Source organism: Alexandromys fortis, unplaced genomic scaffold (assembly GCF_014885135.2).
Source record: "Alexandromys fortis isolate MF-2015 unplaced genomic scaffold, M_Fortis_MF-2015_v1.1 scaffold_258, whole genome shotgun sequence".
NCBI lineage: Eukaryota > Metazoa > Chordata > Mammalia > Rodentia > Cricetidae > Alexandromys > Alexandromys fortis.
Window position 1 is genome coordinate 661,888 of NW_026068132.1, and position 25,663 is coordinate 687,550.

Genomic DNA, 25,663 nt, shown 5'->3' on the forward strand with positions numbered 1-25,663 from the left:
TTGGCTTCAAGGAAAATTGCTTTATTGTTTCCTCCTAAGGAAGTTACAAAGGCTTTCAGATCTGAGGGCTTCACAGGCACCCTGAGGGCCGGGCAGTTCAAGATCTACTCCTCATTCAGGCCCTTTTGAAATAAAACAAAGTACAAATTAGCTCTGGGGTGGCCAGCACCCTGAGGACAGTGCTTGGAAACTGAAGTTGAAACTTGGAGCCCCTGTGTGATCTGGGGGGAGCCCCTGTGTGATCTGGGAGGAGCCCCTGTGTGATCTGGGGGGAGCCCCTGTGTGATCTGGCAGGAGCCCCCATGTAGGCATGGATGTATTTCCAGGGATTAGTTGAGGAGGGGAAAGTTCTGGAGAAAAGGGTTCATGGGTAGGCTAGAGGCACGCTGCCTCTGTGAGATCCAGGCAGTCCATGGGATATTCTTTTCGTGTTTGAGTTTGAAGGTTAGCAGCCTAACTGAAGTGGGAACTAGAAGCTGGTAGTTGGAAGAAATTGGATCTAAAGGGTGTATATAAACTGGGGCCATGTGGGGTTTCTGACTTCGCTTGACCTGGGATACCCAGAATCACTGAAAATGAGAAGAACCTTAGACGTCCCTGGGAACTCGATTGCCTTAGCCTTTGGGACTTTGTGGGTCAACTAGGGGACAAACTACATGGTATTGTTTGAGGGGACAGAGGCATCATGTGGGCTGTGGGAGGTGACAAGTGAGGTCCAGGGGAGGAACCCACCTTGGCACCAATGTCACGGCTCTTGGCCCGCAGCTTGTTGACCTGGGACTCAGCGATGTCTGCCCTCTCCTCTGCCTCATCCAGTTCGTGCTGCACCTTGCGGAACTTGGACAGGTTGGTGTTGGCCTGCTCCTCCTGTGCGCAGATAAAGGGGATGGCTAAGAAGGGACCTGGCCCTCTTAGCCTTCCAGGCTTGGGGACTGGCACACTGTGTCCCTCCTCTAGGCTTCAACCCCAGCAAGGCCACTCACCGCCTCCTCAGCCTGGCGCTTGTATGCCTTCACCTTCAGCTGCAGCTTGTCCACTAGGTCCTGCAGCCGCAGTAGGTTCTTCCTGTCCTCCTCTGTCTGCATGTCAGGGGACAGCCAGAGGTGAGAGGGCACAGTTCGAGGAGGTAGCACCCACCCTGGCTTCCCTTGACTTTTTCATCCTGAATGCTACATTCTGAACCAATGCTACTCTCTGGTCCTCATACTTGAATTTGTTTATAGTTTCTCACCCAAGGAGCATCTTTCTGAGACATGGACTTTCTATTCAGCCCAGGCTAGTCAAACACACGATCCTCATGTCTCAACTTCTTGAGTATTGGAATCATAGGCATATGCCACTAAGCTCACTTCGAATGTGAGTATTTTAAATAATTAAATAATGAAATAGTAATCTCATTACCCAATGAGGTAATGGGATTCCTGAAAGAGTACAGTGACTTATGTGTATTGTCCCAGGGAGCAGGCTCCTGGGGCCCTGGAACGGCATGGAGCACGGAGCGTAAGCCCACTGGCTCTGGGCCCAGCATGTTCCGGGAGTGACTCCGGGGTTGTGAGCATGATGGAATTTCCTTGATTGTGATGGGCTGACACGAACCTGAGCTAGGCTAAGGACAAAGGGTGCTTGGAGGACGCAGCATGCTAGACTGAGTCACAAGTTCTAATGGGCAGTCGGAAAGCTGGGTTTATATTGCTCTGGGTACCCGAAAAGTTTTGAGGCTTATTTGAATGGCTTTGGCGTCTTTGGTAGCAAACTTAGCTATAAATTATCTTCTGGGGAAAGGCATTGCTGGCTGAAACTGTGCCCGTCTAGAGCATATCTCTGGTAAATGGCCTGAGGGTGCACGTCAAGGGGGAACACACAGGCTACAAGGCTCAACCACTAACCTCTGGGGCAGGGGACAAGAGTTGGCCATGCTAGGACAGGGTGAAGAGCGCCCAGGGGCGGCACGCCAACTATGGCTAGGAAGAAGTAGCAACACCTCTCCGTTCCCCTCGGTTGCTTGTTATTGTGGCTTTAGGACATTGAGCATGGGCTGGGCTCACAGTGCTCTCCCAACCTGGTAGGTGAGCTCCTTGATGCGCCGCTCGCTCTTCCTCATGCCCTTCACCGACTCTGCATTGCGCTTCTGCTCAGCCTCCAGTTCGTTCTCCAGCTCCCGGACCCGGGCCTCCAGCTTCTGCAGCTGCTTCTTGCCACCCTTGAGAGCGATCTGCTCGGCTTCGTCCAGCCGGTGCTGCAGGTCCTTGATGGTCTGCTCCATGTTCTTCTTCATGCGCTCCAGGTGGGCGCTGGTGTCCTGCTCCTTCTTCAGCTCCTCCGCCATCATGGCGGCCTGTGCACAGGAGCGGGGACACGTGGTCTGTTCGGGTCCTCATGGGCTCACTGAGCAGGCTGGGGAGATGCTGGCCTGGGGTGGGTAGGCAGGGCAGAGGACTCACGTCTGTGATGGCCTTCTTGGCCTTCTCCTCTGCGTTCCTACACTCCTGCACTGCCTCTTCCACCTCAGTCTGGAGCTGGGACAGGTCTGACTCCATCTTCTTCTTCTGGTTGATGAGGCTGGTGTTCTGGGATGAGAATGGCAGAGTAGGAAACACTCTGGGCATCTCTGAGGGGCTCCTTCCCCTGTCACCCGCTGAGCTCAGAAATGCACAGGGCACCTCCTCACCTGGGCATCTCTGAGGGGCTCCTTCCCCTGCTCCTTCCCCTGTCACCGCCGAGCTCAGGAATGCACAGGGCACCTCCTCACCTGGGAGTGCAGCAACTGCACCCGCTCGCTGGTCTCAATCAGCTCCTGCTCCGCCAGCTTCCGAGACCGCTCTGTCTGCTCCACCACAGCCCGCAACTCCTCCAGCTCGGCCTGCAGCAGGTTGTTGCGCCGCTCCACGATGGCAATGTTTTCCTTCAGGTCGTCGTTGGCACGGACGGCATCGTCCAGCTGGATCTGAGTGTCCTGAGGATCAACAAAGTGAACATAAGATAGAAGGCTGGCCTTCACGAGGCTGTCACGTAGAATTGGATGTGGGTAGAAAGTCCATTGTGGTGGCTCAGGGTTGACTTGTCAGGTAGCTCTACAATGACTGTGTGATGAGAGAGAGCTAGTGCTCTGCCATCCAATTAGTTCCCTCTCTGGGTGAGGTGACACCCTGTTTATGGAAGTCTCTGGGTACCTTCAGCAAACTCTGGAGGCTCTTCACTTGTTTCTGGGCCTCGGCAGCCATGCGGTTGGCATGACTGAGCTGGATCTCCATCTCATTGAGGTCGCCCTCCATCTTCTTCTTCACCCGCAGGGCCTCGTTGCGGCTGCGCGTCTCTGCATCCAGGGAGGTCTGCAGGGAGTCCACCACCCGTAGGTGGTTGCGCTTGGCCTGCTCCATCTCCTCATCCTTCTCTGCCAGTTTCCGTTCGATCTCTGCCTTGATCTGGTTGAATTCAAGCTGGGCGCGGAGGATCTTGCCCTCCTCGTGCTCCAGGGAGGCCTGGAAAGGGTGTGGGGGAAAAGGGTTGGCAGGCATATAGTCAGTGTCCAGGGCAGACGTGGGAGTCTGTTTAACAACCATGATACAGAGAGAGTTCAGGAATAGTGTTCATGGCTCTGCAGTCAGGTGCAGAGGAAGGAAGAGAGGGTGTACATAAGAAAAATGAAAGCAATCTGAAGAAAAGGTGAGGCCGACTCCCAGCAGGGAGAGCCAGATTGGAAGACAAAAGAAGAAAATGAAAAGTGTTGCCAAGGAAACAGAAGCAATCAAGCGCGGAGTATAAAAAAAAAACACAGGCAGGCAGAGGTGGAAAGGGGCTGAGGGAAAGAGGAATGCCTCAGAGACGCAGTAAATAAAATGTTTGCATGAAGGGATTTCGGTGACCCTCAACTCGTTCATTGACAAATGTTTGCCGGGTGCTGGGTGTGTTGTCCAGCACTGGCCAAGGCCCTGGCAACGAGCAGGGGAGGAGGAAAATAGGCTGAGAGAAAATAGGAACAGGGACCAAAGTCTAGATCCCATCCTGCACCCCAGCCCTGCTCTCCCCTGCACGCCCACCTCAGCCTCCTCCAGGGCCGACTGCAGCTCCATCTTCTCAGCCTCCAGCTGCTTGCGGATCTTCTCCAGCTCATGAATGCTCTTGCCAGTGGAGCCCAGCTGCTCAGTCAGGTCCGAGATCTCCTCTGTGGGGGATATGTAGCAACTCAGACTGGAATCTCTGTGGTCTCAGTAGGGCTGGTCATGTTTCTTTGTCTGGACTGCATTTGGGGTCCTCAGGCATGGGGACGTGGCCCTTCCCGCCCCTCGGCCACACACCCTGGAGGTTCTTGTTCTCCCTCTTGAAGGTCTCCAGGTGCTCCAGGGACTCCTCGTAGGCATTCTTGAGTTTGAACAGCTCTGTGCTCAGGGAGCGCGCCTCCTTCTGGGACGACTCCAGCTCTGACTGGGACTCCTCATACTTCTGCTTCCACTCTGCCAGGATCTGCAGGGCAGGGGCAAGCTGTCCAGAGCTGCCCCAGGCCCCTCCCCTGCCTCCAAGGAGAATGCTCTGGCCTTGAGCTGGCACTGCCCCCACCAGCCCCGCGCACATGCACGCTGCGCTGCCCGCAGCCCCGCCGTGAGCCTACCTTGTCGAAGTTCCTCTGCTTCTTGTCCAGGGCTGCGGCGGCGGCATTGGAGCGTTCCACATCCACCATCAGGTCCTCGATCTCATTCTGCAGCCTGTGCTTGGTCTTCTCCAGGGAGGAGCACTTGGCGTTGACGGCCTCCACTGCCTCCTCTGCGTCCTGAAGCCTCTGGGCCAGCTTCTTCCTGTCCAGGGGAAGTAGGAAGGGGTGGCAGGGTAGAAAGGGATGGGGAAAATGGAGGAGGTAGATTTGGACAAGAGAAGAACATGTGAGCCTTCCAAAAGACTCTCCTTGACAACGCAGAAGCATTCAGAAAAGCCCGAGGACAGGTTGAGCACTTAGCAGGCAGATCTTGGTAGCTGAACATGAAGACTTAGACACCTGTGAAGACTGCATTCTTGGCTGCTGCCGCCTTCCCTACAGCACCCTACCCCAGGTGGGAGCACTCAGCCCTCAGACAAACCTTTTGTTCGTCTTATATTCGGATGAGAAACATAACGCGAGCAAAAAGCTTCCCTGAGAGGAGCAGGAGGTGGGGCTGGGGCCGGGCCCTCCTGCACAGCCACATGCTAAGAGTCCCCTATGTGGGGCCTACTGAGCATCAGCCAGGGCTGGCTGCCCAGGACTCACTTGGCTTCCTCCAGCTCCTCCGTCCTCTGGATGGCGTCCGTCTCATACTTGGTCCTCCACTGGGCCACCTCTGAGTTGGCCTTGGACAGGACACGCTGTAGCTCAGCCTTGGCTTCTGTCTCCTCCTCATACTGTTCCCGCAGCAGGTCACAGTCATGCCGGGCTGACTGCAGGGCGTGGGCCAGGGCGTTCTTGGCCTGGGAAGAGGTGGGCATCAAGGGAGTGGATCAACTTTTTCCATAAAGTTACCCCTGGCATACCTTTACCGCAGACTCAACATGCTCCCTTGGCCACATCTACTTCCAAGTCTTCGGTGAACCTGGAGTGGCTTCCTGAGCTAGAATGATCCTATAGAGTAAAGCACTGCTGCCCTGTTTACAGAGGAAGCTCTTGTGCCCGTCTCCCAGTGCTCCTGTGCCCGCTGCCCAGTGCTCCTGTGCCCACTGCCCAGTGCTCCTGTGCCTGTTGCCCAGTGCTCCATGTAGCAGGTCTTGTTATCCATTGCCTTTACAGGGACACCCAGGGACATCAGGATATTTGTACGATCACCACACTATAAGAGGTACATCAGTAGGGATGTGGGGTTTTGTGGGGAGGATGTTGGGTGTTTCTGCAAGAATATGGTAGCCCAAAGTCAACCTTGGGTGTCATTTCAGACACTGTCCACCATAGTTTTTGAGACAAAGTCGGTCACTGAGACCCAAGGATCACCAATTTGACTGGACTGGCGGGCAGTCAGTTCTAGGAAGCCTCCTAGAACTGTCCCTGTCTCTGCCTCCTCAGTGCTGGGATTACAAGTGTGGCGCCATGCCCAGCTTTTTACATAGGTGTTGGGGACTGAATTCAGGCCCAACCATGTCCATATTTATGTGGCGAGTACTTTACTGACTAGGCTGCGGCTCTGGCCCTGGCATATTTGGGAACTCACGCTCTTGTCTCTCTCTCTCTCTCACCAACAGTGCTGTGCTAGGCAAAGACTCCAGCTTACTTCCTTTTCCAGTCTTCAGATTGCTCTCATAAGCCGAGGACCCTTTTGTGCAGGCCCCGCACCCTATATCTGCATCCAAGAAGGCCAAAACCTGTCTCCTTAGATCAGTGATTCTCAACCTTCCTAATGCTGTGATCCTTTAATATAGTTCCTCATGTTGTGGTGACCCCAACCATAAAATTATTTTTCCTGCTTCAGAACTGTGATTTTGCTACTGTTATGACTGTAACATAAATATCTGATATGCAACCCCAGTGGAAAGGTCCTTTGACCCCCAAAGGAGCTGTGATCCACAGGTTGAAAACCACTGCCTTAGATTACTCCCTCGTGCCTCTTCACCCCATACCCCACCCCAGCACGGCACCCCAAAGGGTACCTCTCAGTCTGGGGAACAGATTTAAAGGACACTTAGGAAAGGCTGGGCTATTATTTCTTTTTATAATTTATAGAGACTTGTGGACCAGATAAGCCTCTCTCTTAGGGAAGAAAGAGGTGCAGACTCAAGGGCATTTGGGGAACTGTATGCTTGGGTCAGGTAGAGTTCAGGCCTCACCTTGACCTCTTCCTCCAGCTGCCTCTTGAGATCCTCCAGTTGCTGGGTATAGGTGAGCTTGCCTCGAGTCAGCTGGGAAATCAGCGCCTCCTTCTCATCCAGCTGCCTGGACAGCTCCCCTGGGGAGGCACCGAGGTATCTTCAACCCCCTCCCCACCCTCAACTGTAGGTCCCATGCTCTGGAGACATCGCGGGCACGTGAGGGGCATGTGCACCCAAGGTTGGGGTGGGTCATGGAGCTCCAGCCCCCGTCTCACCGTTCTCTGTCTGCAGCTTGGCCCGCTGGCTGGTGAGGTCGGTGACGGAACGCTGAGTCTCCTCAGCCTTGCTCCGGTGCTCATTCATCTGGTCTTCCAAGGTCCGGCACATCTTCTCGAGGTTAGCCTGAGAGGGGCAAGAGTTCCACAGTAGGTGCAGGAAGGGAGCGAAATGGAGTAAGGCTACAGTTAAAGAAGAAATGGAGAGGGATCCGTGGACAACTTAGGGGAAGGAAGGAGGAAAAAGAGCGACGGAGGAAGACAAAGCAACTGGAGGCCGATGGAGGGAACCAGGGGAGGGGGACAGCTGAGAGGGCCCACCTTGGCCTTGATGATCTGCTCCATGTTGGAGGTGACATCATCCAGCTCCAGCTTGAACTCGCTCTTCTCCTTCTCCAGCTTCTGCTTCACACGCTGCAGGTTGTCGATCTGCTCCCCCAGCTCAGCCACGCTGTCCGCGTGCTTCTTGCGCAGGGCTGCAGCTGTGGCCTCGTGCTGCAGGGTGGCCTCCTCCAGGTCCCTCCGCATCTTCTGGAACTCAGCCTCCCGCTTCTTGTTCATCTCTATCTGCACAGATGTGGCCCCACCGGCCTCCTCCAGCCGCTCACTGATCTCCTCCAGTTCACGGGACAGGTCCGAGCGCAGCTTCTCTACCTTGGCCCTGGCTGTGCGCTCGGCCTCCAGTTCCTCCTCCAGCTCTTCGATGCGTGCCTAGTCAGGGACACGGAGGTTCAGACCGGCTTCCTGGACCCCTCCACTGAGGGCCTCCTGATGTCCCCCACCCCAGGGTTCTAAAGGATCCCATGTAGAACACCAAGTGAGTTTGCTATATTACTGGAGAGGTAGACTTAGAAGGATTGGGAGGAAGGTGTCTTTTTTTAATGGTTTATTTAACTTTATTTTATGTGCATTGGTGTGAAGGTGTCAGATCCCCTGCAACTGAACCTTTAGACAGTTGTGAGCTGCCTTGTGGGTGCTGGGAATTGAACCCGGGTCCTCTGGAAGAGCAGTCAGTGCTCTTAACCACTGAGCCATCTCTCCAGCCCCGGGAGGAAGGTGTCTTGCACGGCCCAGTCAGCTTTCCTTTATGCTTTAGAGTTGCATATTATGTTTATTAGAAGAAAACATCTCTTGGAGAAGGACAAAGAAATTTGTGTCTCATGCGTTTTTCCAAGTAGTTTAGTGGCAAGAAAATAGCAAAAGTCTAGCTGAGAAAATCATACCTGCTTGATAAAATACTGAAGTTCTAACTCAACGCGTGCTATAGAGGAAAGAACCATAAAGGATGCAGGGATCTTAAACGTCACCAGGTGACAGGGTGGGCCTCGAGACCTGGAGGTCTGCAGTAGAATTCTATGATCACGTGACTAGCCAGAGCTAAGACATAAAGTCAGGAGGACTGCCCTCAGAGCTGTTTCTCCCCAGGCTCTCTTCTTCAGATCTGTAAGCCCCTCCTATGGGAATCCCATGGGGAGACTTGTGCATTTTGTCCCCTTTCATGGACACACAGCTCCTGTGATTCAGGAATAGCATAGGCTGGAGGAGATCCAGGGAAGCTGAGAACCAGCCAGGCACTGCCCACACAGCTGGAGTCCCCCACCTTACCTGAAGCTCTTTGAGCTTCTTCTGCAGCTGGCTGCCCAAGGCCTGCTCATCCTCAATTCTGGCATTGAGTGCATTTAACTCAAAGTCCTTCCTGTAAGGAAGTAAGGGGGTGGGGTGGGGTAGGAGGCCAGGTAGGCACCTGGAGTATCCACCAGAGATCAAAAGCTATAAAACTAAGCGTGGGGGGGGGGGAACCTTCCAAGAGTGCTTTAGGTTACCCAAAGAGTACCTCCTGCTGGGGGATTCAAGTCCAGTAAGAATATAGTGGGAAAGCCCTGGAGAGCCGCAGGGCTGGCCTCTATGGGACTGTACCCTCTAGGCTATCTGTGAAAGGGTGAGACTATTTCAAAGACCTCTCTCTCTCTCTCTCTTTCTCTCTCTCTCTCTCTCTCTCTCTCTCTCTCTCTCTCTCTCTCTCTGTGTGTGTGTGTGTGTGTGTGTGTGTGTGTGTGTGTGTGTGTAAGAGAGAGGGGGCATGGTCTTTAACTTGTCACAATTAGTTTAGGCAACTCAGTAGCCTTTTTTTTTTTTAAATTGAGGAATAAACATTGTACCTAGCTCCAGATTCATATCCCTGCATCATGCGTTTTGATCATACTCATTTTTCTCTCAACTCACTGACCTTCCTGAGCCTTAGCCACCTCTATGTCATCTTTATAAGGAGCCGGAGCAGGGGCTAGAGAGACAGTGCTGCTCTTCCAGAGGAAGCACTGACCTCAGGCTGCCCCCAGGGATCTGATGCCCTCTTCTGGTGTCTGCGGGCACTACACTCACAGACACACATTTACATATAATTTAAAACTCTGCGTCTAGGGAAGTGTGAAGATTCCTATGCAAAACCAAGCTGAAGGATGATAAGATCCTCAAATATCAAAATACGTTTTCCCAACTCACTATTAACCAAGTCTGTGTGTGCACCTTTTGAAGGTCTTGCAGTAAAGACTGGGACTAGAAGTTACCTAGAAAAAAGAAATGGCCCAACCCTTTTTTTTTTTTTTTTTTTTTTTTTTTTTTTTTTTTTTTTTTTTAACAGCAGAACCTTTTCTTTGTGATTCAATTTCCTTTCTGTGGAAAAACCCAAAGGAGGCTTTCCTGGGAGGCTTTTGTGTGCAGCCTTCCTCCCTGTCTGATTGCTCACAAAGAAAATATGTTTTTATTTTCACCTTTCCCAAGGGCCTAGCATGAACAAGGGGCTTGAGGGGTCCAAGCAAGACCCCTTGCCAGGGAGAACCTCAGGGCCTTAATGTGTGTGTTAGAGAGGAAAGTACTCTTCCTGTAGATCTTCGCCCTCAGTTTGAGCAACCATTGCCTCTTAGCATGGCTCCTGGGTGAGCTCACACAGTTGTGTGAAAAGAAGGAACCATGGCAGTGAGGGAACGCGGTACTTTTTAAGTCGCTCATCCAGCTGCTGTTTGTCATTCTCCAGGTCCATGATGCTCTCCTGGGTCAGCTTCAGGTCACCCTCCAGCTTCCGCTTGGCTCGCTCCAGGTCCATGCGCACCTTCTTCTCCTGCTCCAGGGATCCCTCCAGCTGGCAGAGAGAAGGGCCAGCTGTGTACCACGAGGTATAGCATTCTGACCTTGGTTTTGTTACTCTACGTTTTGGAAATCCTTGGGAAATCCAGGACTCCGGAAACTTCCGTAGAAAGGACCAATGTTTCCAGGTAACCATGGGAATGTTGAGAACGGAGGGTTTGCTCAATAGATATTTTCTGAATGAATGAAATTGGGATAAGATTCCAAAACTCTAATCATTCATTCAACATCCTGTAAGTATCTACTGGTTCCAGGCTCTGGGCGGGGTACTGAAGACAGAAAACTGAGCAAACTCAAGTTCCCATCTGAGGGGAGCTCTTAGTCCTACGGCTCAGACAAATACTTAGGTTATTAGAGCAGAATGATAAGGGATTGATGGACATATATACACATATGAGGGACCAATGGTCGTTCAGGATCAGACTCTGCCAAGATCCTCTTCAAAGAGTCTCACAATTTACCAAAGAGATATATAATGTTCTTACGAGATAATTCTTTAAACCCTATGGTCAAAGATAGAGTTATGTGAGTTTAACTTTTAAACTTTAAAGTTTAATTATGTTTTTAAAAAAACCCAACAGCCTAGCTTTGTGATTGATCATAAATAACAGTGAGATTAAATACATTATTTGAAATTGATAACCCTCATGCTTCCTATACCCCAGTTTTATTTTGGGAAGATATCAGGAGAATAAACACTTTCCAATACCTTCACCCAAACACACACTCACGCATACCTCTCAACGCAGATGGACATGCTTTGATGTATCAAAGCCCATTACACCCTGTCTACTTACGTCATCCACCTGCTGCTCCAGCTTGACCTTGGCCTTGGTCAGAGTGTTGACCTTGTCTTCCTCAGCCTGCAGGTCATCCAGGGCCTGCTGGTGGGCCTCTTGCAGAGCTTTCTTCTCCTTGGTCAGCTTGACAATGATCTCATCTAGTCCAGCCATCTCCTCTGTCAGGTTTTTCACCTGCCAAACAAACAAAAAATCCCACATTCCCCTTAAGTCAAATGACACCACCTGGGGACACCTAGAAGACCCTCCAGACTACAGCAATGTGGTTTGGAACGACTGTGTGGTCTCCTAACTACTGTGGTTTGGAACCAGAGGAAGCTGGCCTCACCTTGTTCTCTGTGGCGTGCTTCTCCTTCTCCACCTTGGCCAGTGTCAGCTCCAGGTCATCAATGTCCCTTTTGAGCTCCGAGCACTCATCTTCCAGCTTGCGTTTCTTGGCCGTGAGCTCAGCATTCATCTCTTCCTCGTCCTCCAGCCTCTCGGTCATCTCCTTCACCTTGGCCTCCAGCTGGATCTTGTTCTTGATCAGCTGGTCGCAGCGCTCCTCTGCATCAGCCAGGTTGTCTTGTTCCTGGGGTCAAGGTACAGAAAGGGAGGCTGGGCTGACGATGGGTTCCTGTCCTCACAGGTGGCAGAAGGGAGAGGTGCATCACCCAGATAGGAGAGGGACCCGGCTTATTCTCGGCTGAAAAGAGCCTCAGGAGGACAGTGAGGGCTTTTAGGATGGTATGGCGTGGGAGCACTGAGGGAGGAGCAGAGGAGGAAATCGGAAGTCTTCACATGGCCTTTTCCTCTAGTTTCCTCGCTTGAAGAAATTGCATTTGCTGACGTCAACCACTGTGAATTTAACCTCTAGAACCTGTAGCTTAATTTCTGTGTAAGCATGAAGAAATTTAGGCTCGAAGATGGCTTACAGTTTCCGCTAGGAACCCCGCTGTGTGTATGTGTGTGTGTGTGTGTGTGTGTGTGTGTACAAATGCATACATATTTTTAAGACAGGATCTCTTATGGCCCAGGCTGACCTTGAGTTCACGCTATAAAAAAAGCCAGCCTGGAACTTCTGCTTCTCTGGTCTCCACCTCCCAAGTGCTGGGATAACAGGTGTGCACCACCTTACATGACTAAGCCTGTGTATTTAAAAGGGGATTCTTTTTGCCTTTTCTTCCTCCTGAGGGATCAGTTTGGAGGCTTTTGAAAATGTGCTCCCAGAATCCTCAGCCTGTGAGGGACAAGATGGTGCACTCCTCGGTACAGAGGGGGCAGCAGGGGAGCTAACGGTGGCTATGGGGCCTCACCGCCTGCACTTGGAGCTGCAGGTTGTTCTTCTCCTGCAGCAGGGACACCATCTTCTCCTCCAGCTCCTTGCGGCGAGCCTCAGACTTCTCTAGTGCATCTTTGACTCGTGCAAACTCCTCCTTCATGTTGGCCATCTCCTTCTCCGTCTCTGCGCTCTTCAGCAGCGGCTTGATCTTGAAGTAGAGCTTCATCCATGGCCAGTTCTTGACCCCCATGAAGGCCCGGATGTTCCACTGGATAATCAGCAGGGAGTCTCTGTGGGCACAGTGAGAGGGACGGCATGAGAACCACTCCTGTTCCTTCCCATCTAAGACTCTTGTTCCTAGATAAACCCCTTTTCCTTATCTATCTCACCCTCCCCGAGGCCTTCGGATACTAAGGACCATCTTGTGTTCATAAGGTCCTTTCCTAACAGTTTCTTCCTGATGGTCCCACTGTCACTGAACTAGCCTGGACCTCAGGAGGTCTGGGCACCTCCTTTAAAGTCCTCTCACCTGCGTTCCAGCAGCTTCTTGAACTCCATTCTGGAAAGCACACCTCGGGACTGGGCCTGGATTCTGGTGATGATGCGGCTCAGCCTCTCATCACGCATCTCCTCCAGCAGCCCCAGCAGCCCCGCCTTGAAGAACACCTGTGGGCAGGTGGGTAGAACCAGCATGGGGGCACATTGTTCAGTGAGCTTGCAGGTACCCACCACCTGGGCATCCTGGGTCTGACTGTGGGGAATGCAACCGTCTCAGCTGCGGCACTCAGTATGGCTACCTGCTCTGCACCCATTCCCTGCAGCTCTAGACTCACCTTGGTGTGACCAAACTTGTACTGGTTGTGGTCAATGTCCAGGGAGCCCAGCAGCTTCTCAGCCCCTTTCCTGCTATCAATGAATTGGCCCTCAGGGATGGCTGCTGGGTTCAGGATGCGGTACCTTGGGAGGGAAGTTCTCGGAGTTATTTGCGTTCTGGGTGGGTGTGGGTCTGCTCTGCCTGCAGAATTCCAGGGCGACCATAGGCCCCCACTCCCACCAAAGCAGCCCATCCCTGGCTCCCTGAGCACCCCTTACCCACCTCTGCCGGAAGTCCCCATAAAGAATTCTGTTGGGGAAGCCCTTCCTGCAGATGCGGATGCCCTCCAGCACGCCATTGCATCGCAGCTGGTGCATGACCAGAGGGTTGTCCATCACCCCTGGGGCAGCAGGGAGGAGAAAAATGATTGGGGAGAGAGCTAGACAAACACCAAGTCCCCTGGGTTCCCAACCTGGCTCGGGCACACATTAGTTAGTTACTTTAGCAAGCCAATCCGTCAGTAAGAATTCTTTATTTGTTTCATTTCCTCCCCCCACCCCCATGCTTTTAACAGTAACCAAAAGATTTCGTGTCTTTCACTTCATATAATTTACACTGATTTTCATGGTTGGTTCCAGGACAGATGTATCTTATCTTCCGGGTGAGTGAGCTAAGGGATTAAGTGACTTGTAGAAAGTCAGTGAGCTAATTGAAATCGGAGCCAGATTTCAACCCAAGTTTCCTGATATTTTGTTTTCTACAGTTTAAAAACAGATAGACATTCCTTATATGCCTCTTTAAGGGCTTTCAGTCACTCATGAGCTGATAGCCATAAAAATGCCTTACACATCACTCTGGTATACATTCCCAGCATAAGGGAACACTGGAGGGGTAGTCTGGGAGAAGAAAATGGTTTGGAAACCAAGGCTTGGAGAGTACTTGGTCCTGTCTCTGAGACAGTGCGTGCCCAGTGTGGGCTCACTCAAGTTCATGGACTCACCTGGAGACTTTGTCTCGTTGGGGATGATGCAGCGTACAAAGTGCGGATGGGTGGAGCGCAAGTTTGTCATGAGTTTGTTCAGGTTTTCCTGTGTCAGAAAAAGAGGGAGAAATAAAAGCAAGCAAGAAGGAGCAGTAGCAAATGGAGAGGAGAGGAAGGAATGGAGAAATACAGGAAGGAGGAGGCTTTCGGGTTCCCAGGGATAGCACAGGCGAGGGAGAGGCTGATGGCAGATGAGAAATGGAAGAGCTGAGACGGGGAGCAAGAGTAGAGGCTACGAGACGACCAAAGGCACAGCCATGAAGAGGGTCAGGAAGGACCGAGGAGAGCTGGTGTTGGCAGGCGCTGGGGCTGAGGGAGTGAACGGATGGGGACCCTGCTAGGTGTGACTCTACACACACTCACCCTGTGCAGAGCCGACACAGTCTGAAAGGATGAGCCTTTCTTTGCCTTGCCTTTGCCCTTGTCTACAGCTGTGGGAGAAGAAGCCAAGAAAGGGGGCATTAGGGGGCATGTAGGGAGGCCAGGAACGGGGCATGGAGGCCAACAGCCTCTCCTCACATTTTGTCCTCTTTGGCTATCAGACAAGGTTTTCGAAGTGGCTGTGTCGGTGTCTCCACCCAGTTCTCTCTCACTGAGTCTATTCCATTCACCTCCTCAGGGCATTCCATGACAGGGAAGGGGTGGAGTTTTGCAATTTGATGTAGCTCAGAACTAGACATAAACCTCAGAATGCTAACGCCCGGGTCACTCACGTGCATCAGCTCCGGCATAGTTGGCGAAGAGATTGCTGAGCAGCTTGAGGGAGGACTTCTGGTACAAACCCACCACCGTCTCATTGAGGGGGTCCTTGTTCTTCTGTAGCCAGCCTATGATGTTGTAGTCCACGGTACCAGCGTAGTGCACCAAAGAGAAGTGGGCTTCCTGCTTCCCCTTGACATTGCGAGGCTTCTGGAAGTTGTTGGACTTGCCCAGGTGGTTGTCGTACAGCTTGGCCTTGAAGGTCATGTCTGTGGCCTTGGGGAACATGCACTCCTCCTCCAGGATGGACATGATGCCCATGGGCTGAGAGTGGAGGGAGAGAATCATTGAGTAAACTTCACTCAGGTAGACATACCTTCTTCATGTCAGCATTTGCTCATAAGGGGGGAGGGTAGGAAACTAAGCTCGGCTCAAGAACAGCAGCTGTCTACTGTTTGACACCTGTCAAGCCTTCACAGGTGGGAGTTGTTTTATTGTTTTGGGGTCTTTTTTGCAAGTCTCAGTCTGTGGCTGTTACTAGTACCTTTAACATACGTCCATCTCCTGGATCCCTGCAATGCTGAGGTTAAAAATAGTGCCCTCTTCTGACTCCCGTACCACCTCCACGTTCCCTGAACCTTAGATGTGTGTAAGCCAGGGTCAGCAAACACGCTTCGTGGGGACGGCCAACCTCTAGCTGCCCATCCTTGGTGTGTCAATCGGCAGCCCCCTGGAACACAGCTATTAGTGGGAACGCAGCTGTGGGCACTCTGTCATGGACATTCTGGACAACACAGGACTCCGGAAAATAGAGTCCCACTTCTGATACTCAGACTGAACTCATCAGAAGGGAGAAGGACCACCCCTTATCTGGAGTTCTGAAGTGTTCGTGTGGAGTGTGGGTGGTCGGGTAGTGGAGCCCGGCACACCTTCTCGATGAGGTCGATGCAGGCCTGCAGGTCCATGCCGAAGTCGATAAACGTCCACTCGATGCCTTCCTTCTTGTACTCCTCCTGCTCCAGCACGAACATGTGGTGGTTGAAGAACTGCTGCAGCTTCTCGTTGGTGAAGTTGATGCACAGCTGCTCGAAGCTGTTGAACTGGAGGGTGTGACAGCCAGTCAGGCAGGCTGACTGAGGGTCTGAGTGGCCGTGGGGCCAGCCTACGGCTGTGCCACACACCTGTCCCACACCGAGCCCAGCACAGGCACAGCTGGTCCCCTCCCAGGTCATGACAGGGAAGGGACAGGGACTGGCTCTGTCACTATATGATCCCCACTGCCATCCTGGGCCTGGCCCATAGCTGGCCCTCCACACGTGACCAAAGGTGTGAGTAGGTAAGGGGCAAGGGTGTCCCAGGCAGGCCAGGGTTCCCGGACTCACATCAAAGATCTCAAAGCCGGCGATGTCCAGGACACCTATGAAGTACTGGCGTGGCTGTTTGGTCTCCAGGGTTGCGTTGATGCGGGTCACCATCCAGTTGAACATCTTCTCGTACACTGACTTGGCCAGCGCCCCGATGGCATATGACACCTGCCGGGTAAGGGAAAGATCCAGACGAGTTGTGCTAATGGGAAGCATGAGTGTGAAAGCTCATACCCCAGCCATGATCTCTCCTCCATTTGTTTCTCTTCCGAAGACAACCCACCTGCTGGACATTCTGCCCCTTGGTGACATACTCGTTGCCCACTTTGACCCGAGGGTGGCACAGCCCCTTGAGCAGGTCGGCTGAGTTCAGCCCCATGAGGTAGGCGGATTTATCAGCCTCTGGAAGGACAGGGCAGGAGGCAGAGTTAGTACAGGACACACGTGCTGCAGACGTGGCCCGCAGCCGCTCGGCAGCTTTCCTGCTTCTCACCCTCAGTGCCGTCCGGTTCCGCCTGCTCCTCCCGCTGCTTCTGCTTGAACTTCATGTTCCCAAAGTGCATGATGGCGCCAGTCAGCTTGTAGATGGAGTTCTTCTCTTCTGGAGTGAAGCCCAGCACATCAAAGGCGCTCTGTAAGCGGGTCCCATATCGGTGAATCCCAGAAAAGGAAGTATGGCTGGTTAATGAGATCCCTCAAGGGCTGGAGAGAAGACTTGAGTGTGTCTCCCTAGTTCCTGTCAAGTATGGTTTCCGCACCCAGAGAGGGACTCCAAAACCAAAAGAGACAGCAGAGGCTCAGGGCCCTGCCTTGTCACTGCCTGCTGTTAACAATCACACCTGTCCTCTACCACCGGCCCGCTATGGGCTACCCACCTGTGGTCCCAGCCCTTCCCTCACTCCCCTGCCTGGGCTTTCACACCTGTATGCTTCCCTCTACCCACGGGGTCTATGGTTCTCCTTCCCACTTCTCCTGTGACGTCACTTTTTCCTTTGCCTTCCCGGCCTCTCTGTCCATGGTTCTCAGCACTCTGGTGTGATAGAACCAGATACTGGCCAGTCTCCTGTTTCCTAGCATGCATCTCAGCAGGCTCTGTCCACAGGGCACATTCTAGTTCTCAAGGAGGGTTGTATTTTATGTATCAGATAGCCAGTGGCGTGGCTCTGCTCCTCAGCTGGCACCATGGCCACTCCTCGCTGTTCACCCCGTCTGCGTCCTCACATACTTACATCAGTGGCCATGAGCTCTTCAGAGTCATCGATTGAGGCCACAGTTGTCTCTCCCTGGGAGATGAATGCGTAGTCGTAGGGGTTGTTGGTGATCAGCAGCATGTCTAAGAGTGGGAGGGGCGGGGTTCAGATGTGTCATAACCCCTGGCTATCGGGGCGGCTGCTGGTTATAGCACATGGGCCAAGGGGACAAAGGCTCAGAGTTTGACTTGACCCACAAAAACTGGATCTAGCAGTGTCATTAGGCCCGAGGCATACCGACAGAATCCAGGCGCTAGCAGAGGGGACTGGGTTGCCATGGAAATAGCTGGTCTCAGTCTGACTCACCTAGAAGCTCAGGCTTTTTATTAGACAGGATTTGGTAGAAAATGTGATAATCTCTTTCTGCTTTCAGCTGGAAAATAACCCTGGATTTTTCCAGAAGGTCTGTGAACGGAGAGAGGGGGAGGAATGAAAGGGCAGAATGCAGGTGCAAAGAAATGAAGGAAAGGGGGTGAGGAGCGTGGCGACGAAGGGCAGGGAAGAGACAACGCGTGGATGCAGACGTCACGCACGAAGATTGGGCGGAGACCCAAAAGGAAAGAGCATCTTAGAGAAAAATCCCAATAGAACATGCACTGGTACCCGAGACAGAGGGAAAGCCTACAGTAGACAAGCATAGAGTCAGGAAAAGAAAGCAAAACTGGAGTATTGGGGAAAGGTATTGAGAGACCAGACAGTGTAGGAGCAAAGTGGGCTCGGCCTAAATAGCCCCAGTAGCTTCACGGAACTTACAGGTCTCTATGTCCGCAGAAGCCAACTTTCCAGTTGCCCCAAAATGGATTCGAATGAATTTTCCCTGAAGAGATGGATAGAAGAGGATGGTAGGAAGCCAGGGAAAGGCTAGTAATTGAGGCCAATCCTCAGCCAGCCCAAGTCCCAAGTGCAAGGTGGAGTGTCACTCACAAATCGAGAGGAATTATCGTTCCGGACTGTCTTGGCATTGCCAAAGGCCTCCAGAGCGGGGTTGGCTTGGATGATCTGGTCTTCCAGGGTACCCTGTAAGAGGTCATGAAGGATGGGAGGTGAAGACTTGCCACTTTCTTTCTCATAATGCAGACCCTTAGGTGACAACATGCCTACCTTGCCTGGGGTCTGGTCCTTCTTGCTGCGGTCCCCAATGGCAGCAATAACAGCAAAATATTGAATGACCCTCTTGGTGTTGACAGTCTTACCAGCTCCGGATTCTCCGCTGTTGTGACAGGCAAAGGCTCAACAGGCAGTAAATACTGCTGCTAACGGTCAACAAACCTCAAGTGAGGAGAGAACACCTATCCCTACTGGAGAGGGGGCAGTCTCATCAGGAAGTTGGTAGAGAATGGCACCGAAAATCCAGTGAGCAAGTAGGAAAGATGCCACAAGAGAATGGGCTCAATCAGAGGGGAGGACTGTTTTGGAAGAGTAGGTGGAGGAAAGACAAGGTTTCAGAAAGGAAAGATAAGGAAGAGGAAGCGGTGAAGACGTGCAGACTTTATCGAATGGGCTTAGAGATGGAGGAAGAGTTAGAAGGCAACAGGTGAAGGAAGCAAGTGAGAAAACTGAGAGAGATGAAAAGCAGAAAGGAGGGGCTGGAGAGATGGCTCAGTGGTTAAGAGCACTGACGGCTCTTCCAGAGGACCCAGGTTCAATTCCCAGCACCCACATGGCAGCTCACAACTGTCTGAAGATCCAGTTGCAGGGGATTTGACACATTCATACCAATGCACATAAAATAAAGTTAAATAAACCATATATATATATGAAAAGCAGAAAGGAAGAGGGACACAAAGAAAGGAGCTGGGGAAAAATCAGAGAAGAAAGCAATGGGCATGGGATGGAGAGAAAGAGAATCATAGTGTATACAAAGGAGTCTGGGGTCCCCCTGGGGGCTGGGGTTAGGGATTCTTGAACTGTACTCACGTGATAAGGATGGACTGGTTCTCCCGATCTGGAAGAGAGAAGAGGAGAGACAATGGGTTGGGGCTAGCGGGGGGCTGGGGTGAGGGGACACAGGCCAGGACACCAGGCTCACCTGTCAGCATGTACTGATAAGCATTGTCAGAGATAGAGAAGATGTGGGGCGGGGCCTCGCTCCTCTTCTTGCCCCGGTAGGCAGCCACGACTTCAGCGTTATACACTGGCAGCCACTTATAGGGGTTGACAGTGACGCAGAAGAGGCCTGAGTAGGTCTGGGGGCAAAGAAGAGGAAGCATGTGAGGGTGATTTTCAGAATTCGAGAAAGACCCCAGGAGAGGAAGAAAGCAAAGGGAAAGCTCAGAATGTGTCCAGAGGAACCATTTCAGTGTTATAACAAGGAGCAGGAGCCTGTGTAGAGCGCTGTGGTCCTGGCTTGGCTTCAGGAGGCTGCTCTTGCCCAGGCAGTTCTAGGTTCTGGGAGACAGACTGGTGCCACACTCACGTAGATCATCCAGGAAGCATAGCGCTCCTTGAGGTTGTACAGCACGGCCGGCTCGTGCAGGAAGGTCAGCATGGCCATGTCCTCAATCTTGTCGAACTTGGGCGGGTTCTGCTGCATCACCTGGTCTTCCTTCACGGTCACCGTCTGTAACAGCCCACACAGGCACTGTCAGCCTGTGTCTGTCCTGCTCTAGCAGCAATGCAGGGAGTAGGGAAGGTACCGGTGGGTGAGAAGGTATTTAGCTGAGGAGGGATCTTGAATGCAGGGTGGACGCTGGGAGTCAGAAGGATCATGGGAGAGTTTGGGCTTCCATCCTACCTGGAGGACAGGAGTCTCAGTGGCCCTCAGGTGTGCATGCACGTACCCTCTCTGTGCACCCCAGTTGTGGGGCTCGTACCTACACCTACCTTGCCATTCTCTGTCTCAGCAGTGACTTTGCCACCCTCTCGAGACACAATCTTGGCCTTGACAAACTCTTCCTTGTCATCAGGCACAAACACATCTTTCTTGAGGTCGAAAGGCCTGGTCTGCGCCTCCAGCCGCTCCTTCTCAGATTTGCGCAGGAAGGGGGCTGCAGCCCCAAATGCGGCCATCTCGGCATCTGCCATGGCTGAGCCTGGAGTGAGAAGAAGCTGTTACCTACATGCCTTCTCCCTCCCTGGGCTGTCCCCTTCGGTGGCAGCTCCCAGATCTGGTACCACGCTCAGTACTCAGGAAGAGTCACCTGCGAGTCCCTTGCTCTGCAAGCTTACTCCTAAATGAGAGATCAGCCTGAGAACTGCCAGGCAAAAGGGACAGCTTCACCTTGTTCAAGCTGGGGCACTCTGGGGAGTGTCCTAACCTTCTTCCTGGGCAGGATTCTGTCTGCCTCTACCTTTCCCTGTCAACAGACCCTGTCCCTCACTGACCATAGGCAAGGAGCTCCTGGAAACCAGGTCATTGTCTCCAAGCAGGGCAAGTAAAGACAGCTCCAGTTTGGCTTTGGGCTACCATGTTCAGTCTTCCCAGATCCCCTAACACTTGAACATCAGCTCTTCTTACCTTGGTTTCTCAAACGTGTCTAGTGATGAGGAAGTAGGCCCAGGCCTGGAGGAACCCTGGAGAGAGGAAAGGGGCTGCGGCAGGCTGTAGGCCAACCTGGCCACTGCCACCTCCACCCCGTCCTCTGTGCTCTTTAGCTTCCTGCTCCTCCACCCCCAGGAGAGACCAGAAGCGCTGCTCAGTCTCTCCAGTCAGTCTCCTCCTTCCTTTCCAAACGCTATTTCCTTTCTCCCCAGAACTAACGCAAACAGCTTTCTGTTGCCTCTGAGCCCCAAGCTTCTGCCCCTAAGGGGTTGTTCTACCCTTACCTGTACCTGACTGGCGAGACTTCCTTTCTTTGAGCCACCTACAAAGCAATAATAGTGATACTGGTTTACTATTTTTTCAGACAAAGCACTTTTATTCTTTCACTCAATGGCCACCCCTTGGACACGTGAGGAAACCGAGGCCACGTGGTTTGCTCTTCTCAGGGCACAAAACAAGAGTCAAGACTTCAGGCTCAAGGGTCAGGACTCTAACAGCATCCTGTTAGATAGGTCATCCCTCCCAGCGCATCCTCCACGTCCCCCAGTGAGCACGCATGCCTGCTGCGTGTATACACACTTTTCAGAAAGATAGGCTGCTTCTATCCTCAGCGCACACGCTCCCACAGTGTTCGTGTGCCTCAAGAACAGCCAAGCATGCACACAAGCTGGCTCCTGTGGCTGCCTCAGAGTCCCCAGACCAGAGAACACCCTGACACCCCCGCCCCCAGACACCTGCATGCCTGTGAGGTCCTGCTGCAGAGACTACACACAGAGTCTCCATGGACAGTCAGGCGCTTCCACAAACAAGGAGACTCAACTATTCACAGTACCGGTTTCCTTCAGAATTATTCTCCAGCATTCTGCCCCTCCTCCCCCAAAACGCTGTACCCAGGCGTGATGGCAAGCATGTCTTCTACTGAATCTTACGTGGTGAAAAGTATACTCACCCCTACATTTAAGACACGTGTGCTTGTATTCAAGTGTGCACCCACACATTTGTGCTCAATTGCACATGTGTGTGCGTGTGTGCACCCCCCCCCCACTATTGCATTCTGGGCCATGTTCAGATACAGATATTTCCCCTGGGGAACACACGGGCCCTGAATTCCTATGGCACAAGCCTGCACATTTAGATCTGCACAGGAGGGCTCAATAATAATCGGGTACTACGTGAAGTCCTTTCAGAAGCCTGGTATTCTAGAGAAATCTCTTCAGGAACCTGGAGCCCCTTATCCCCGAGGAAGGCCTCCAGTTCCCGCTCCTACCTGAGGCCAGCAAGGAAGGAAACAGGAGATTGCTCAGAGCCAGACCTGGCCTCAGGGACTGTATATATGGGGCAGCAGGGTGCCCCCACCCCCACCTGCACCCAGTCCCTAGCCAGATTTAGAAAGGGCTGTTGTCACTAAAAGCATTCCCCCCCAACTCCCCTCCCCCCCCCAGCCAGGAAACAATTGGAAGTGGCCGTCATTGTTGTGGCATGGCATGTTCAGGGTCTGAGTTCCAGGGGGCGGGGTGGCTCAAAGTGAAGCAAAAATATCTCTTACATTCCACAGCTCACTGGAGAGTGAGCTGACAACGACCACCATGACCTCGGGCAGGCAGAGCCCTGGCCTGGGCCCTGGCACTGCTGCCCCTCAGAGCCCTTGCCCCCAGGACTAGCCTGGACCTGTTTCCAGTACCCTCCCCAGTCTCCTGGCCTGAGTCCCTCATCTGACTGAGGTGGGAAGGGGCAGGGCAGAGTTGGGGGCACGGCCCTGGTATGGTAGTTGGATTGGATCAGCCAGGAGGCAGCTTCCTGGTTAAGTGGTAAAAAGAATGACCAGAGAGTTTAGACACTGGGACTGGCTCAGGCACGGGTTTTCACGGGCCTGGCAGGCAATGTGCTGAGATCACTGAGCCAGGCAGGTCCCTAGTGTGATCCATCTAAGTGCTTCACTTTATGGAGGTGAGAGTGCTTCCTCTAAGGTCCCACAGCTTCAGGGGAGCCAGGTGGGGACCCTCCACAGATAGGGGAACTAGGGATCCCGCGGAAGACCAGTTACCTATTGGTCCTACTTCCGAGCTCTTTCCTGACTGTGTTCATCTCTCTGCCCTGCAGAGGGGCACAGGAGTGAGCCTACCAGGGCTGTAGATAATACAGCTACTGTTGCTGGCCCACCCAACCTCTGTTCAGACATGGATGCAATCTTTGTTCTTGCAAATGGAGAGAGAGACAGGACAGGAAAAAAAATCTTTCCTTTCCCTGCAGGGCCTGGGAGCAACGCTGGCACCCAGCCGCTGGACAGCGCACAGTCAGTCCTTGTTCCTGCCGCATGACCTGTGCAAGCTCCGCTGCTCCATGTCTAGGCAACCGCTTCACAGTTTGGTTTGAAATCCCCCCCTCCTTTTTTCCCCCCCAAGCACAGCTCTGAGTGCCTGCGGATTAATCCAGTTGATTCAGTGTTTGAAGGAGAGAGACAGGCTTGGGGGATGGGGCGCAAAGCAGGTACATTTTGAAGGTGGGATGGGCACAGCAGGGAAGGGGAATTCCAGGAAGGGCTGCTCTGGGGTTTCTTGGTAACCAAAGCACAGCCTAAGGACACAGAGCAGCCCTGTTTACAGTGCAGAGTCGGGGGATAAACCACAGACCATGGAGGCTGCATCCCACGGCAGCTGCAGCTCTGCAGTCCTCAAGCATGAAGTTGCATTTGCTAAGGAACAGGTTCCGCTGCTGACATGCTCAAGAGAACAAATTCTGGGGGGTCCCTTCCAGACCCTGCCAGATATTAATAGATGGGGCTCACTAGGAGGAACCTCGAGCACTGGAGGAAGGCAGCATCTCTTTCATATGCTTTTAGCTTTCTAAGCACAAAGTATGAAGGTGGCATCCTGCCCAGCTCAGGGGCAGGGCTCAGGCACAGGGGCATGCAACTGAGATGATAAAAAATAGCTGGAACACAGGTGAGCCATTTTAAAGTGCGTGTCTTTAGGGCCAGCCTGCATGGCTGGGGATTGGCTGAGGGATGACTAGGAAGCTGTCTCTACAATCAGTAACTTAATCAGGTTTGGAGGGTTCTGGTCTATGGGTGTTTAGGTGTATTGCTTTCAACGCCCCACGCAGAATATAAATCACTTTCCTAACTTTAAGTTCCATGTCTCATATCCCAGACCCGAGGATCTGTTGCCCTTCAAAATTCTTACTCTGTCTCCAGCCCCTCCGACACCTGCTTTCGAGTCTTCTGTTTGCTGCTGCTGCTGTTGGAAGGTTGGGTGGCTTTGCCCACCCTTTCCTAAGCAAGCATTTATTGAGTGTCTACTATGAGCTTGGCGCTGTTCTAGTCAATGGGAAATAGGGAACAATGAACCAAAGCGAAGACGCCTGCCCTGGGCAGCTTCGTCCATCCGACTGTTTGTAGCGGTGGACCCTGACTTCAGTGTACAGCCCATGCTCTGCACGCACACACATTCCTCGTGGGGAGAGTGGGGGCTCTGCTCCTGTGAGGAGTGGGTGGTGACTGGTGTGCACTACAGAGTGACAGCCGACAAGACAAAGGACACAGAGCAAAGGCTATAAATAAAGAGGGCCGGGAGGGAGGGCCGCTTCACTAAGGTAGACCAAATAAGGCCTGGGTGGAAGGAAGGTGATCTGCCTCCCTACCCCCCCCCCCCCATTAGGCATTGTGTCTGCTTTGTCTGGGCTCTGTCACCACATTGATCGAATGTCAAGCCCAAACAGGAGCCATTTGCTGTGAACATGCCAGTGGAGACCAGCGGAAAGTTTGCTAAAATTACTGCTAGGAATTAGGGTGAGAAGGGGGTGGGGTACACAGGCTAAACCAGAAGAGACCCGAAAGTGAAAGGGGAAAAATCTGAAAGGAACCCCAAAACCCAAAGGGAGGGGGACAGAAGGAGACAAAAGAGGTAGGGCACCTGGCCCAAGAGGAGGAAGGAGGCTTCAGTTGTTTTGTGACCAGGAGATGGGAGGGAGGCTGACCTTGGGGGAACCTGTCCCTGGCTCCACAGGGGCTGGGGATTAGGGAGTGAGCTAGCGCTGTCTCAGGTTCCCTCTGCTAACAGCTGCTACTTCTGGTCATCCTTTTGTGTTCTCGCTGGCTCCAAAATCTTTTGTACTCTGCATGCCAGCCCGCACAATGCCCCAGACTCCCATCTCCCAGTCTCTGATTTCCAATGGACAGGGCCAACTGGCAAGGCAGCCCAGCCGCAGTAGGAGTACTTTCAGGCAGGTGGATCTCTCCTGGGAGAGTGTTTGGAGGTGACACTGTGTGGAACAGCCAGTCTAGGAGCCCGAGGGAATTTAGGAGGTGACTTTCTGGGGGTGCAGAGATCCACTTTGAGACCCAGCTCCTCATTTCCAAGCTGTATGGTCTTGCTCAGTCGCGCACGTCCCTGTGACAGTTTCGTTGTCAGTGTGTTCATTCGCAGGGCTTATGGTCGCAAATGACGGGCTTAGCACACACCAGCACATAAGGGACTTCACAGTGGGAAGTTTTTATCCCAAGAAACAAGGACATCAGGAATCCAGAGGCACACAGCAGGGCTAGTGATCAGCTGTAAGCTCTCCGTCCCCAGATTTCCCTCAGCCCCTCCATGTCTAGACCCAACCCATTTTCACAAGCTAGCCTTGAGCCAGAAAAGCTCTCATTGTTCTGATGCTGTCTGCAAAGTTTCTCTCATGACCACTGTGTACCCCCAGCCCACCAGAAGTTGGCCCAGCGAAATGGCCATGTTGTCAGGGAGCTGAGGCAAAGCCCTAGGTGAATGCTTTTTGTTTACTG

The 25,663-nt window shown here is 52.7% G+C and overlaps 1 protein-coding gene and 1 long non-coding RNA gene across 3 annotated transcripts; one reads left to right on the top strand and one right to left on the bottom strand.

The window, feature by feature from the left end:
- Positions 1-20,429, bottom strand: Myh7 (myosin heavy chain 7). 2 transcript variants are annotated; one of them, XM_050126160.1, is made up of 38 exons: positions 20,229-20,429; positions 19,822-19,965; positions 19,435-19,591; positions 19,323-19,350; positions 18,507-18,615; positions 18,330-18,422; positions 18,159-18,222; positions 17,712-17,810; positions 17,385-17,488; positions 16,649-16,787; positions 16,439-16,557; positions 16,174-16,323; positions 15,721-15,891; positions 14,806-15,115; positions 14,456-14,523; positions 14,051-14,138; positions 13,333-13,450; positions 13,070-13,193; positions 12,766-12,902; positions 12,271-12,526; positions 11,304-11,546; positions 10,973-11,149; positions 10,025-10,170; positions 8,640-8,730; positions 7,356-7,745; positions 7,035-7,161; positions 6,778-6,896; positions 5,237-5,433; positions 4,607-4,790; positions 4,296-4,461; positions 4,038-4,162; positions 3,171-3,479; positions 2,750-2,953; positions 2,442-2,567; positions 2,060-2,335; positions 984-1,079; positions 733-867; positions 1-122 (listed from the first exon to the last, which is right to left on the bottom strand). In XM_050126160.1, the coding sequence occupies exons 1-38, from the start codon at positions 20,427-20,429 to the stop codon at positions 105-107; spliced, it is 5,808 nt and encodes a 1,935-aa protein (XP_049982117.1). In that variant the 3' UTR covers positions 1-104. The 2 variants fall into 2 exon arrangements, with proteins under 2 accessions (XP_049982117.1, XP_049982116.1); XM_050126159.1 differs by lacking the exon at positions 1-122 and having other exon boundaries at positions 130-867.
- Positions 7,065-24,264, top strand: LOC126490889 (uncharacterized). The gene is made up of 4 exons (XR_007589267.1): positions 7,065-7,155; positions 7,610-7,851; positions 10,066-10,204; positions 23,137-24,264. It is a non-coding gene; the product is annotated as an uncharacterized lncRNA (long non-coding RNA).
- The last annotated feature ends 1,399 nt before the right edge of the window (positions 24,265-25,663 follow it).

Coding starts and splice junctions, on each gene's coding strand:
- Myh7 (XM_050126159.1), bottom strand. CDS start 20,429: ATGGCAGATGCCGAGATGGCCGCATTTGGGGCTGCAGCCCCCTTCCTG. Junction 7,746..8,639: donor AGAAGCTCAAAGAGCTTCAG/GTAAGGTGGGGG, acceptor GTCCCTGACTAG/GCACGCATCGAAGAGCTGGA. Junction 3,480..4,037: donor CGGCCCTGGAGGAGGCTGAG/GTGGGCGTGCAG, acceptor CACCCTTTCCAG/GCCTCCCTGGAGCACGAGGA.